Source organism: Solanum lycopersicum, chromosome 6 (genome assembly GCF_036512215.1).
Source record: "Solanum lycopersicum chromosome 6, SLM_r2.1".
Taxonomy (NCBI): Eukaryota; Viridiplantae; Streptophyta; class Magnoliopsida; order Solanales; family Solanaceae; genus Solanum; species Solanum lycopersicum.
In genome coordinates, this window is record NC_090805.1 from 45256409 (window position 1) to 45270996 (window position 14588).

Genomic DNA, 14588 nt, shown 5'->3' on the forward strand with positions numbered 1-14588 from the left:
TAGGACATTAGTGCTCTTTTCGTTCAAAAATTTGAGCGTTTACTCTAACGGAAGACTAAATAGGAACACGTGACATAATCTTATCAGTTGATAAATATCGGATCAATAGATAAGATTATGACACGTATATGTCTGTTATTATAAAAGAGTGTATATGGTTTAGTTTTTGAACGACAAAACACCAATGTATCAAAAGTATGATGAAAAATATTTGCATACTATTTACGATAATTTAGAGATATATTTATTCTTTTTTCCTTACTTAGTGAGAGGCGACAGAAATCTAATATCATCACTTAATCTGAAGTAGTAGACGTTTTTAAGATCACGAGATATAAAAATAATTTTTACTATCATAAGCTTCGTATAAGTTAAGACTCGACAGGTATAAAGCCTGCTTTTTCTTTTCCCTCTTGTTTCCTCTTTTTACTACAACTCTTCTTCTTCATCTCTCCCATTATCTTTGCACAACACCAAGAAACTCGGAAGAAACCGCTGTATTTTGTGGTGGCAACTGTCAAGAAAGAGAGAGAAAAACATATTGGCGTGGAAAGCTGAGATCTTGTGGTCGCAAATCAAGAATCAACACGACAGACTAGGGGAATTCAAAAAAAAAAAGACAAGGGGGGTGTTAGTAGTAGTATATGGGGGGTGGTAGTACATTTGTGGACGGAGTTCGTCGTTTGTTTCATCGTCGTTCAAGTACTACTACTATTACTACTATTGTTCATACCAATGCAGAACCGATCTTGAACAATCTTGAAAAACCCATTAAGATTTCAGACTCAAAATACCAAGAAGAAGAAGGAGGAGAGCTTACCATTATTGAAGACTTTGACATTTCGGGTCTTAAGTTTATAAGAGTTCCTAAAAGGGTTGATTTCCCTTTTTCATCTGCTTCTTATCAAATGGATCATCACAGAAAGGTTTGATTTTTCCCTTTATTTTGTTCGCTTTTTATTGACTTTTTTTTTTGCTTTTTGATTTTGCATGGAGTTGATTAAGTTTGACCATCATTTTACTGCTCAATCTGATGTTGATGTCAGTTATTCATGTATGTAGACACAAATTGGTTTCCCACCTGAGAATTTGGTTGATATATGTAGAAAATATTGCTAAAAAAGGATGAGGGAAAGTAAAGCTTGCAACTTTACTCATTTTGGATCTTTCTGTCTATTTGCTTATGTCATTGAAATGAAACAGATATTTATTGGTAAGTCACAGTTACTCACCCCCACCTCAAAAGAAAACTTATCTGAACTATCTTTCTTTCCTACCTAAGAATCTTGTAGTCTGTTTGGTCGGAATCCCCTGCTCGTTATTGCCATGCGCTTTTCTCTTGGAGGCAAACAAAAGATGTGTGTGTGTGTGTTAGATTATAATATTTGCTATCTTCATAATTGCTAATCTAAGGAAAACTGAAGTTCTTGCTACCAATGACGAGTGGGATTTCACTTGGTATCTTGTTGTTGTTGCTACCAATGACCAGTGTTTTGTAGAATCTTGTGTCTGTTAGATTTTATCAAGACCTATCAGACTTGTCTTCTTCATATGAGGAGGATCATGTTTCAAGCATCAGTTTTGTGGTGTTTTTATTTTTTCTATATTATTGTGTGTTCATTTCCTTGCACATAAAGTAGCGTTAGACCATTATGCAGATTACTATCATGTGGCATATTAGTGCCTAATGAACTTTTCAGTTCTATGTAGACTTACATGGGTAAGGAAATGGGAAGATGCAGCTGTATTATACTGCAGATATCAGTCACACATTTGTTTTGACTTGAATATTGTTATTCAAAACTCACAGGAGGCAGAGTTCTTCACAGAATATGGAGAGGCAAGCAGATACCAAATTCAGGAAGTTATCGGCAAGGGTAGCTATGGAGTTGTGGCCTCGGCTGTTGATACCAAAACTGGAGAAAGAGTTGCTATCAAGAAGATTAATGATGTGTTTGAGCATGTCTCTGATGCCACTAGAATTTTAAGAGAAATTAAGCTTCTTCGGCTTCTACGGCATCCTGATATCGTAGAAATAAAGCACATCATGTTGCCCCCTTCTCGGCGAGAGTTTAAAGATATATATGTCGTCTTTGAATTGATGGAGTCTGATCTCCACCAGGTTATTAAGGCCAATGATGATCTTACACCTGAGCATTATCAGTTTTTCCTATATCAGCTTATGCGAGGATTAAAATATACTCATACTGGTTTGTTTTTTATACAAGTTGAAACCTTCTCTTTGACATCTCTATGTAATGGAGAAGCTAACTTTTCCTCGGGACCTCTTAACAGCAAACGTTTTCCATCGAGATTTAAAGCCGAAGAATATTCTTGCTAATGCTGACTGTAAATTGAAGATTTGTGACTTCGGGCTTGCTCGTGTATCATTTAATGACACACCCTCAGCTATTTTCTGGACTGTATGTTTGATCTCTAGAAGGCTTCTCTTTTCTCATTATTTTAGTACTCAAATTTGTGAGTGATTTCTGATATACTTGTTGTTTGATGTATTTAAGGATTATGTTGCTACTCGATGGTATCGTGCTCCTGAGCTATGTGGCTCTTTTTTCTCTAAGGTAACTTAGCTTTATCACTGACATCTACAGTTATAATTATTAATTCCATTTGCCAAACATGCAATTATTGCAATGTCACTTAAATTTCGCATAGTTTGTGACAATCAGTATAATGCATTGTGGTCAATTATACTTTCTATACACTCTTTTCTCCGGTATTTTGATTGTCTGAGAATTTCTTGGTTTTATGTCACTCTGTTTCTGTCTTCAGAGAAGACTGGAACAATTATAGATTGAACAATATTTTTGTTTACATGGTTTTGTGGCTGATACAGAATGAAGTCATATTTCTGTTTTCCCTATAAGTGTCTGCTGGATGCTTATTGACTTATCAGCCTTCAACAATGCCTTCAGAATTTACTCTCAAACTAGTATTGTTTAATTACAAGGATCATGATCTGGTGATGGATCACTTGACTTCAAATGCTTAGAGGTTGCTGGGAGAGGGAGATGAAGCATGTCTAGGTTTCTATACTATGCACGAAAAGATCGATTCTGACAAGATGTAAAAAACACATCATTGTGAGATTGATTACATCACTCGTTCTCTATATTTGGTACTTCATTTGGCTGGGAGAATGTTCAATTGAGGATTCAAATTGTTTATTGTATCCAAGTTCTATCTGTAAAGAGTCACAGTGTCATTAGAAGTGGAATGCAAGTGGATTGATGAGGAGCTTCTTGTTGGAAAAAGTAATCACCTGCTGGACGATAGTTTTGACTTCAAGAGCTTAATAGTAGATTTTTCTTTAAATTGGATGAAAGATGAGAGTTCCCTGTTTGTAGTATCCCAGTATTATGAATATGACCTAGTCAACTTGCAGTTAGGAGAAAGTGGCAAGATTACTGATTCATCTTAACTAATCAATAAAAGTAAAAAGGACTGTCCCGAGCATCAATCTCTCACTCTAGTTCAATGCTCAGTAAATATGTGATGTGAACATGCTGTTCAGCTTTAAGTCCTACAACCTATGCTGCTGGGGCTTTTCAAAAATGTCAATGGGTGCGTTCGGATTCTCCAAAAGTAATGTATTTTTGGAGAATCTGAGACGGGTGCGCCATCGAAAGTAAAGAGTTAGCCTGCAACTGTGAATGAACATATGCGGGCTGGTGGCTGTACATGTCAGGTTTTAATGTTAGAATACAAACATACATATCTTTTTTACTGTGGAGGCATAGTATAAATCTCTTGGAACAGAACCTGCTTGTAAAACAGATAGTTAGGGTAGTGCTTCAAGGGGGTTTCCCAATTTCTAGCTCAAGAATTATTTTCTGCCCTTGTGGCCTAAGACTGTTAATGTTCCGAGTATGCAGATATATTTTTTGTGGTCTCAGTGTCTCCACATCATGGAGTGGTATTTCTCCTAAAAAGTTGAGATTGATATTCTGGGAAGTGGACTCAGTGTCTCCACATCATGGAGTGGTATTTTTTGTTGCTTTTTACCTTATCAGAGAACAAAAATTAACTAGCATTCTTTCTTGTAAAGTGATATCTAAACTGTAAAATTTGATGACGTGATTTCACTGCGAAGCAACTATATCATATAATATATGTTGATAGTTCACTTGTGTTTTTGACATATCTGTATAGACAGATTTACTTATCATGTGACATGTACTATCACTGAGAGTTCTCTATTTGCAGTACACTCCTGCTATTGATATTTGGAGCATAGGATGCATATTTGCAGAAATGCTCACTGGAAAACCATTATTTCCTGGAAAGAATGTAGTGCATCAATTAGACCTTATGACTGATTTGCTAGGAACACCTCCTCCTGAAACCATTGCAAAGGTTAGTTCTCTCATTGCATACTTCTCTTTCTTTGTTAATGTTCAATCAGATTAACTTCAGCTGGAGGATAAGATGTCTTCGTTACTTGCTGGTAAGAACATCAGAGAACAAAGGTTAAGACAAAAAGAATAGTTGGTATGAGGTCCTAGTAAATCACGTCTATGTCCCACTCTAGTTATTCCTGTTTTACTAAAGAAATTCTACTGAACTGGCAGATTAGAAATGAAAAGGCAAGAAGATACCTCGGTAACATGCGCAAAAAAACACCTGTTCCATTTGCACAAAAGTTTCCACATGTGGATCCTTTGGCTTTGCGCCTACTTGAACGCATGCTTGCATTTGACCCTAAAGATCGACCATCTGCAGAGGAGGTAATTGTATGAAGTTTTTATATTGTTCTATCTACCAAAGAAAATCTTGACTCTGATAATGTGACAAGACTTCATCTCATTATTGGTGGTTTTGGTTTGAAGGCATTGGCTGATCCTTATTTCCGTAGTTTGTCGAATGTGGACCGTGAACCATCTACTCACCCAATATCAAAGCTTGAGTTTGAATTTGAGCGGAGAAAGTTGGCAAAAGAAGATGTTAGAGAGCTCATTTATCGGGAGGTACAGTTTTCTCCATTTTGATGGCTCTCTTTTATGTGGAATGAATTTACTGATTAATTTCTAAACTTGTTCTGAGCAAACAGATTTTAGAATATCATCCTCAGATGCTTCAGGAGTATCTTCGTGGTGGAGATCAGACTAGTGGGTTTATGTACCCAAGGTTAGGAGACACCTAAATCTTGCTCCGCATAATTTATGTTCTTTTCTAATAACTTTTTTCTGCCTCATTTTTCCTTGCATTAAAAGCTGATTGTTTAGTTTAGTTAGAACAACAAATTGCTTGTCTTTTAGTTTCCTCCAGTGGTCGAAAACTATAATGCATCTTTGGAGGGCATTGACAACTCTTTCCAAAATGGAAGTAACCTCAAGTTAATACTATACTAAAGCATTTTCTTTCCTTCAAGGGCTGCGACAGCTAATTCACAATATATATGTTGTATTAGTGTGTAATGTGTTGTGCATATGTATCTGCTTGACTGGTCTTGCTTTGTGTACATATTGCAATAAATGTTTTGTACTACTCTTTGAGAAATACTTTTTGATGGTCTTTCTTTTGTGTCAATTTAGTGGTGTTGATCGGTTCAAGCGTCAATTTGCACATCTTGAGGAGCATTATGGTAAAGGTGAACGGAGCACTCCACTTCAGAGGCAGCATGCTTCCTTGCCTAGGTGTGAACTCTGTCTATTCTTTTGCTCTGGGTGGTAAAGGTCGTTCTTCAATAATAATCTGCTGAAGTCATTTGTCTAGAGAAAATATGGACATTTTAATATTTGTCCGATTCAAGCAGTCCTTATTTTAGTTCCAGTTCTGAGAGACACCCGTCCGATTTAACCTTATTTTTGTGCACTTATTTGATAAATGATTGTTTCTAAACAGAAATGTTGTAGGTTGATGCAATTTACTTTAAAAGCTGTATGTATTTCCTGAACAAGATTAATTTTGAGTATATAGCAAGTGCTTTAGCAAATCTGATTTTGCGGTTATACGCTACAAACTTTAGCCAAGGAATTAACTTGGTCTGTTTTTGAATACTCTCATCTTAGAGAGCGGGTTCCTGCACCTAAAGATGAGACGTCTTCCCAGAACATTGATTTTGAAAAACGAACTTCAGCATCTGTTGCTTCTACTCTAGAGAGCCCACCAGGGAAGTCCGAGAGATCAGAGAACTCAGATGCTAATGTGCAAAATGGGCCAAACAAAGCAAACTATAGTGCTCGTAGCTTGCTGAAGAGTGCTAGTATCAGTGCTTCAAAGTGCGTCGTAGTTAAAGGAAGAAATGCTGAGGTAACTTCTACCCCTTCTCTCTTTGTTGAATATCAATGACATTCAATCATTCAACCATGAAAAATTGTTTTCATGTAAAAGGAAAAAAGACCGCCATTCCAATATTGACAACTCAACAGAATGCCTGCTTATGTCCTTGCTTAAAACCAAAATGCCAATTGTTCCTTCATTTTTTTTTGTCATTTTATTGATCTAAAAGGTTGGCATTATATTATAATGTTCTGATAGGAAGAGCCAATTAAAGAGCAAAGTGACGGTGTTGATGGTTTAGCTCAAAAACCTGCTGATTGTCATGGCTAATTTATTACCCAGCATACTCTGTAGATCTGATGAACCAGCCATTGACCCTTCCATCGGGGTAAGATGCTTACATCCCACCCACTTCATGCCCGGGGCTGCCCTTGTGTAGTTTTGACATTCTTGATTATGTACACTCTATTATGTATCTCCTTGTCCTGTAAATCATAAGCTTTTTTGTACTACAAATAGTTGAAGTTTACTGCGGCATTTCAGGCAGAATGCCAACTGTTAGGTTTTCAGTTGCTATTTGTACTGTGAATTTTTATTTCACATAGCAGGAAAAGAAAATGTTCTCCAGCTATTTGTGGATGAGATTACATTTTCATATTGATTTGTAAACTATAGTTACTTGTGACAAGTTGAAGTTTGTAATGACTTGAGAAATACAATGCCTAAGATCAAAATCCCTTGAGGGATTGTTTTTTTTTTTTTATGAACTTTTGTTCACTTCATTGCGAAAACTCATTTGTTTCGTTGCAGTAAACAACTATGCCTCAGTCCTAGTGGGTTTTCAGATGAAGTGGGGTAAATATATGTGATATAGAGGCTTGTGAGGAACTCCAATTATTGGGCTTATTGCTCTCCCAAAAGAGCAAGGACCATGTGATCTGTTTTTTCCTCTTATGTCATGTCATTTTCCATGTTATACGACAAAGGCATTTTTCTTACAAACTTATTAACGCTGTAAACGGAATGCAACTAGTATGAAATTTATGACATTATGGTTGAGAATGGAGTTGCTTTTGGTATAAAGGCGTTTTACTCTGACTTCCAAATGTGAATTTATATTAGAGATTTGAGGTTTTGAAAAATGTGTATTGGCTAGCAAATTAGTGACATAGACATTGGAGGATGTTGAGAAGATATTGATGAATAAGAGAAGTATATATATCTACCAATTAAAATAGCAGGTCATAATCGTATTATTATATTACTACACAAAACATCTTGTTTCTTTGTTTCTTCACTTATTTTTTTCATTCCTTTTTTGTGGTTGTTAACTTGTTACATCATATATGTCAAATAGAATAAATCAATTCTTTTTCATGTTTAAAATATTTCATACTAGTATTTGCAAGTATTAAATTAACCAACTGCTTTCACTTGCATGTCATTCACATGAATTTGCAAATGATGACCAAATAGTATAAGTAGTTGACACAGTTCCATAGTTGCTTTAAAGCATATTATAATCATATACACATACTAAGCCTTATAAGAGTAACAAACAAACAAACAAACAAACTTTCTCCAACCTGCCATACCCCACATTACTCAGCCATTAGCTTCTCATTCAGTCTATTCCTTCATTACCTGGACTGGTTCAGAATTTGAAATTTATAAGTTCGAGACTCGGTCTTTCAAATAATGAGTTTCGAATATTAGATACAAAATAAAAAAATCTAAGAGTACTGTTGTCACTACTCCCTCATCACCACCACAAACCAAAGGAAAAAAATATAAGCTACCATTTATAATCAATGGCTTCTCACTAAAGTTCCTCAAACTTCCATTCTTTTTTTTAAACACATTATCATTTTCCAACTTCCTTCATTTCTCTAATTATAAGCCATGTCCTTTAACTGTTTTTCCTTCTTCTTGTTTACAGTTGTTTACATCACCAATCTAACTGTAATACCTGCCTTTCCGGTTATACCCGAACCCGACCCGACTGAAACCAATCCTCACTCATTCTCCCCAGCCCCTTCATTGCCAGCAACAATCCCTGCTTTCCCAGAACAATCAAACTTCGACAGCTGTTCTCTAGACATACCAGAAGACCTTTACAAAGGGATAACATCATCCTGCAGGTCCAATGATCATTCGGGTCAAATAAATCCGACCAGTTGCTGCCCGGTTCTCGCAGCATGGCTCTATGCAGCCTACTCGAGAACCGCGCTTCACAGAGCCATTGCAAAGTTCCCACAATACTCAATGTCTGCTGAAATGCCTGTGCTCCCTGATGATTCAGAGACTTGTGTGGTTTCTTTTGGAAAGGCTTTGGAAAACAGGGGAATTGAGTTGGTGAAGCCAAATGAGACTTGTGATGTGGTTTATTGTTACTGTGGTATTAGGCTGCATCCACTTAGCTGTCCGGAGAAATTCACGCTGAATTCGAGTGGAGAAATTGTTGGAGGTGAGAGTGTGAAGAGATTAGAGAGAGACTGTTTTAGCAGTAATGGATATGCTGGTATTGCTGGTTGCTCTAAATGCTTGAACACTCTTTATTTGGTAAGTCTTGTGTTTAGTAACAGACTAAATTAGATGTTATAACTTGTTAAAATAATCTGATATATTTCATGTATATACAATAGAAGTTGAATCCTCTTGTCTTTTTCGTATGATTGCTTCTTTATGTTTTGAATCCTCTCGATGAAAATCCTGGATATGCCACTCTTGTAACTTGAGATATAATGTCAATCAACTATAATTCAATCCAAAGCTAGTTGAGTCAGGTTATGCTAATTATTTAGGAGATTCATCTTTAATGACTATTATATGTTAACATCAAGCTTCCATAACACAATCCTCTTTCATAATTTGGATTTAAGAACTGAGGCATGTAGTGTTTACTCTACTACAATATGTTCTAAAACTAATGACCAACAAGTGCTTATGTTCATCTGCCACACGTTTCACTATCGGGCATTTTTTTATTTGATACACGTTTATATGCTAACTCTGTGATAAGTTGTGTAATGTGTCACGGTTCCAGTGTAAGTGTGTACACTAGAGTCTAGACATAGAAGATAGGTGATCAGTACATATCACTAGCAGTTTGTCTTAGGTAGTCAAACAGTCATGAATAAAAGAGTTACTATCTGATATAAATGGCATTGATAAATGTTACGTAAAGTGATTTCTTCACATGTCGACCTCTGATTGATCAGTCGTTTTAAGGTTAGTATCCTACTCACGACCGTTTGGAAATGCTCTTCTAATTTTTATGCCTTCTTTAGTTCCTGTGATGTTGATGAACAAAATTTTATCTTGCAACTTGTTTTTGGGGCTGACAAATGAATAAGAAATATCAAGTCTATATAACAAATTAGATATCCAGGAAAGCAATATGCAAAAGTTAAGCTTCGCTGATACTTGGCTGGATCGTCTATGTTAGGTGGGATATGATTCAATTATTTGACAATAACCTTACTAAGTTCATATGTTATTACCCTGTGCTTTGATCATTTCTCTCCTTCTATTAATTTTGCCAGTAAACTTGTAATGTTCATTTAACCTTGGGATCAACAGTAGCTCATAGTTTCTTCTAGGAGCCATGTTAAAGAGGGTATTTTGCCAATAACGATCGAGCATATATGTCTTATCTGAGTTACAAGTGAAATATGTTGCTTATTCTCTAATAAGCTGAAGTTAATCTGCAGCTCAGTGACAGCAGATTGGAAGATACAAGCATAACAAATGATAGAAGTAGCAAACTGCGGAGCATGGGTTGCCAAATGATGGGCTTAACTTGGCTTCTCAACAAAAATACATCTGGTTACATTCATACAGTTTCTGCTGTTTTAAGGGCTCTAATGATGAGTGAAGACGGTTCGAATCCTCAGTCATGCACACTTAACAGTGACGGCTTGCCACTTGCAGTCGACTCCTCAGAGATCAACGATCAATCTTCTGCAACTTCTCTTCAGGCATCGGTTTATTGTTACCTCCTACTTTTTGTTTTGGCATACATAAACTTTACTGCATAACTCTTTTCAAAATTTTGCTGTAGTTGATCTCCAAAAAGACTTGTTCTTGTCTACTTGCTGATTCAAATGTCACCTAGAGTAAATACATTCCTCTGTATTCATCGATTCAGGTTCGTGAAACTGTAATTATTTTGGTTGTGTGATGGTGTTAGAAAAAAATGAATGGAGCCTCCATTTGTAAGAGTTGGGACTAACATCGCTACGTCAAAAATGATTTTTAGCGGCAATTAACTTAATTGTCGCTAAAAATATATTTTAATAACGTCATTTGACCACTCTTTGTAAATGTCCCTAAAGTCTATAGCGATAGTGGATTCAATATCAATTAACTAATGGTGGTAAAGACTTTATCGTTCTTTATTTAGTGTGTATTTATTGGTGCTAAAAATTATTTTCGACGCAGTGCATGCATACTTATAATTAAGACTAAACATGCATACTTATTAAATAATTGAATTTTAAAAGGGACAGTTTGATATATATCAACAATAAAGTAATTAGTTAACAACAAATATAGTCATGTTTTATATTAAAAGTCATAAATTATACCATGACGGTACAATATATCTTACGTATACATGAGTTATAGTACATTATATCTTACATGTATATGAGTTATACACTGCTTATACATGCAAAAAATCGAATGTAACTTAACTGTATGTACTCCATATACATGAAGAATACTATTCAATCTTAATAAAAACTAAAAACCACTTCTAAACAATTCTCAATTTTAGATATGAATTCCTCTAGATATTTCGAGTCTTATTATAATTCTCTCGAAATGATTCACGATTGTGGAATATCAAAATTTTAAATCAAGCCGGCTTTGAAACTTTGAATCTGCTTTTTTGAATATAACTACATAAAGCCGAGAAGTGAAGCAAAATCAAGAACCCCAAATTAGCAAAGGGTATGAACATCCATTTCTTGATGGAAATAGAGCCATGAACCCCAAATTAGCAAAGGGTATGAACATCCATTTCTTGATGGAAATAGAGCCATGAATCGTAATAAATGTTTATTGAAGAGAGACTATAGTTAGTAACTATGTTGCTTGAAGTCTTTAAAAATAATGATAGGTGAATGTTTGATTCTTTAAAAATAGTGTCTTTTTTGAAGAATCTGACGCATGCTCAACATCAACTTTGGAGAGCCCTAACTAACATAGGCTAATAATCTCTAACATGATGGTCGAATCATGAGCCTTGCCCCTAAATTATATACAGTATCAAATTTATGAGATTATAAGGTGCTAATGGGCCTCAAGAGAAGTTGGTTCTTTCATGTATTCAAACAACCCGAAATTCAGTACCCAGACCCGTTTGCCTGCACCCATTAACAACACTCTAAAAAACCCTAAATTTTCTCATATAAATACATCCGCTTAAAACCCTAGAGTTTTCTCTCCATTTTCATCTCCGCCTCTCCTTTCTCTGCCACCAAAGGTGATTTCACTGACGGCCGCCACCAATCTGAGAAAATGTCGCAAGAATCACTAGTCCTCCGCGGTACCATGAAAGCCCACACTGACTGGGTCACTGCTATTGCAACCCCAATTGACAACTCCGACATGATTGTCACCTCCTCCAGGGATAAGTCCATCATCGTCTGGTCTTTGACTAAAGACGGCTCACAATACGGTGTCCCTCGTCGCCGTCTTACCGGACATGGCCATTTCGTTGAAGATGTCGTGTTGTCGTCTGACGGCATGTTTGCACTCTCCGGTTCATGGGACGGTGAGCTCCGTTTATGGGATCTTCAAGCTGGAACAACTGCTCGTCGTTTCGTTGGACACACTAAAGATGTTCTCTCTGTTGCATTCTCTGTTGACAACCGTCAGATTGTCTCTGCTTCCCGTGACAAGACCATCAAGCTATGGAACACACTCGGTGAGTGCAAGTACACAATTCAGGAACAGGATTCACACTCTGATTGGGTTTCTTGTGTCCGTTTTAGCCCAAATAATCTTCAGCCCACTATTGTGTCTGGTTCATGGGATCGCACTGTCAAAATCTGGAATCTCACCAACTGTAAGCTCAGGTCTACTCTTGCGGGTCACAGCGGGTATGTGAATACTGTGGCCGTGTCCCCAGATGGTTCGTTGTGTGCTAGCGGAGGGAAAGATGGTGTCATATTGCTATGGGATTTGGCTGAAGGGAAGAAACTGTACTCTCTTGATGCTGGCTCCATTATCCACACCCTCTGTTTTAGCCCGAATAGGTATTGGCTCTGTGCTGCTACTGAATCTAGTATCAAGATTTGGGATTTGGAGAGCAAAAGCATCGTGGTTGATCTTAAAGTTGATCTGAAACAAGAGAGTGAAATGTTCGGAACTGCTGCTACCGATTCCAAAACCAAGGTTTGTTTTATCTTTCAAATATCCCAACGTTAATTCTATTTTATGTCAATCAATACTTCATTGTTGTTAATATCTAATAATCAATCAATTATTATATCAGCCACTTTTGTACTCGTTCAAATACTAAGAAAATGATTTAAAAATGATTTTTAAGGGAACATTTCTATTATGGAAATGATTTCCACTCCATATGGAACTGGTTAGGACTATATAGGATACTTGTAGCTTTTGCTTGTAACTTTTTATTTTGAGTTTTGGTGCCATGAGAAACTTTGTATGAAGCATTGCAGGATATGGAGCTTTCCAGCCACTTGTTTTTGTTTGTGGTCAGGAAATTGCAGTAGTAAGGCTGTGGAAGTTCAGAATATCCATTTTTTGTAGTATCGATATTCTGATTTTTAAGTTGTTAATGAAAGGCTATGGAAGTTCAGAGACAGGGTAATAGTCTAAATGATATTACATGTCACATTTAAGTGGTGTGGGTGAATGATGGCGAATGGTGCTATAAGAATGTGTGACCAAAGGTCAATTTCACAGAGCGGTGGTTAGATCAATATTGTTTTTTCAGGTATAGTGTTAGCAAGTCAAGAATTGTGTTGGCAATGTAATAACGAAGTTAAACAGAGTGGGTCTTGTGGCAGACAAGCTTATAATGATTTGGGCATGTCAATCAGAGGTACACAGACGCCCTAGTAAATATGAAAGATTGACCCTAATAATAGATAGGAGAGATAGGATGAAAAATAACACGGGGAGGCGATTAGACATGGCCCTAACTAGGAAGGGTAGAACATAGAAGGGTAGTAGGTGGCCGATTGTTGTCACACATTATGAGGGTTAGGTGGGGGTGGTCTCCTCCCCTCTTCTCTTCGTTAGTAGTATTATCTAGTAGTCACATAGTCTCTTATTCTTCAATTTGTATTACTAATTGTGGTGCTTTATTTACATTATGTCTTTTTATTTTGCTGCCATATTTTTCTTGCAATCCTACTTTTAAAGCATTTGTTTGAGCTAAGAGTCTATTTGAAATAACCTCACTTACCCCACAAAGATGGGTAAGGTTTGTGATTTCTACCCTCTGAGTCCTGAGTTGTGAGATTACACTGGTGAGATTACAGTGGGTATGTTGTTATAGTATCGATCGTCTATGTGTAATTTGTCACTTGTGGTGTCCTGTATTTCCTTCTCTTTTTGGTAGATAAAGCACTTTTTTGTAATGCTAATTGTACACTGTATCTGCAGTGATAGAATTAATATGCCTCTGAATTGTAAAGACGTATTTGCTCCTATAGTTTTTCAGCAGATAGGATTAATATGCCTCTGAATTGTAAAGACGTATTTGCTCCTATAGTTTTTCTGTTTTCGAGTCTGTTACTATGTACTGGACTGCGCCACTGTTAACCCAGTTACTGTAATGTGATATTTCCATTGCTGTGACGTGAATGATGAATCTAAATATAATTGCATCTAAATTGGCAGGTCATATACTGCACCAGTTTGAGCTGGAGTGCTGATGGAAGCACACTTTTCAGTGGCTATACAGATGGTCTGATTAGAGTTTGGGGAATTGGACGTTATTAGGGAAGAAGAGGATCGACGCGAGCCATTTGGCCAATACTGAATTAAAAGTCTTTTAGATTTTGAAGATTCTCCGTGTTTTTCATTATTATGAGGCCTCAACTGTTTCAATTTTGGATTTTTATTTTGTTACATTGGATATCTGTCTTGCTATAAATCTAAGTTGTTTTGCTTAATCTTCATGTATTGGAGTTTCTTGCTTGTTGTTTACCTCCATCTTCATTAAATCATCACTTCATATGTCTCTTTTCCTACATCTCCCAGCCTTTGTTAACTCGCCAGATGAACTTGCTTTTGTGTGTTCTTAATTTTTCTCTAAATTTTATCTCTGCATTGTTGCTAAGACTTCATAACAGATTACATAC

The 14588-nt window shown here is 36.5% G+C and overlaps 3 protein-coding genes across 4 annotated transcripts; all 3 read left to right on the forward strand.

The window, feature by feature from the left end:
• The first annotated feature begins 352 nt into the window (after positions 1-352).
• On the forward strand, positions 353-7007 carry LOC101245555 (mitogen-activated protein kinase 9). 2 transcript variants are annotated; one of them, XM_010324318.4, is made up of 11 exons: positions 353-926; positions 1811-2210; positions 2296-2423; positions 2520-2579; positions 4225-4374; positions 4590-4745; positions 4848-4985; positions 5069-5145; positions 5553-5654; positions 6030-6270; positions 6499-7007. In XM_010324318.4, exons 1-11 carry the CDS (start codon positions 645-647, stop codon positions 6568-6570), a joined length of 1806 nt encoding a protein of 601 aa, XP_010322620.1. In that variant the 5' UTR covers positions 353-644; the 3' UTR covers positions 6571-7007. The 2 variants fall into 2 exon arrangements, with proteins under 2 accessions (XP_010322620.1, XP_004241638.1); XM_004241590.5 differs by lacking the exon at positions 353-926 and adding an exon at positions 1116-1720.
• A 660-nt stretch (positions 7008-7667) lies between these two features.
• LOC101245263 (uncharacterized GPI-anchored protein At4g28100-like) lies at positions 7668-10463 on the forward strand. The gene is made up of 2 exons (XM_010324317.4): positions 7668-8802; positions 9954-10463. Exons 1-2 carry the CDS (start codon positions 8143-8145, stop codon positions 10278-10280), a joined length of 987 nt encoding a protein of 328 aa, XP_010322619.1. The 5' UTR covers positions 7668-8142; the 3' UTR covers positions 10281-10463.
• A 1223-nt stretch (positions 10464-11686) lies between these two features.
• Positions 11687-14399, forward strand: ArcA1 (guanine nucleotide-binding protein subunit beta-like protein). Its single transcript, NM_001246947.2, has 2 exons — positions 11687-12645; positions 14125-14399. Exons 1-2 carry the CDS (start codon positions 11767-11769, stop codon positions 14224-14226), a joined length of 981 nt encoding a protein of 326 aa, NP_001233876.2. The 5' UTR covers positions 11687-11766; the 3' UTR covers positions 14227-14399.
• The last annotated feature ends 189 nt before the right edge of the window (positions 14400-14588 follow it).

Bases quoted from the DNA above. Each gene is read 5' to 3' on its own strand.
- LOC101245555 (XM_010324318.4), top strand. From the start codon at position 645: ATGGGGGGTGGTAGTACATTTGTGGACGGAGTTCGTCGTTTGTTTCAT. The intron at 2,211-2,295 runs GTTTGTTTTTTA...ACCTCTTAACAG, and splicing joins ATTAAAATATACTCATACTG to CAAACGTTTTCCATCGAGAT. The intron at 5,146-5,552 runs GTTAGGAGACAC...GTGTCAATTTAG, and splicing joins AGTGGGTTTATGTACCCAAG to TGGTGTTGATCGGTTCAAGC.
- LOC101245263 (XM_010324317.4), top strand. From the start codon at position 8,143: ATGTCCTTTAACTGTTTTTCCTTCTTCTTGTTTACAGTTGTTTACATC. The intron at 8,803-9,953 runs GTAAGTCTTGTG...GTTAATCTGCAG, and splicing joins GCTTGAACACTCTTTATTTG to CTCAGTGACAGCAGATTGGA.
- ArcA1 (NM_001246947.2), top strand. From the start codon at position 11,767: ATGTCGCAAGAATCACTAGTCCTCCGCGGTACCATGAAAGCCCACACT. The intron at 12,646-14,124 runs GTTTGTTTTATC...CTAAATTGGCAG, and splicing joins CTACCGATTCCAAAACCAAG to GTCATATACTGCACCAGTTT.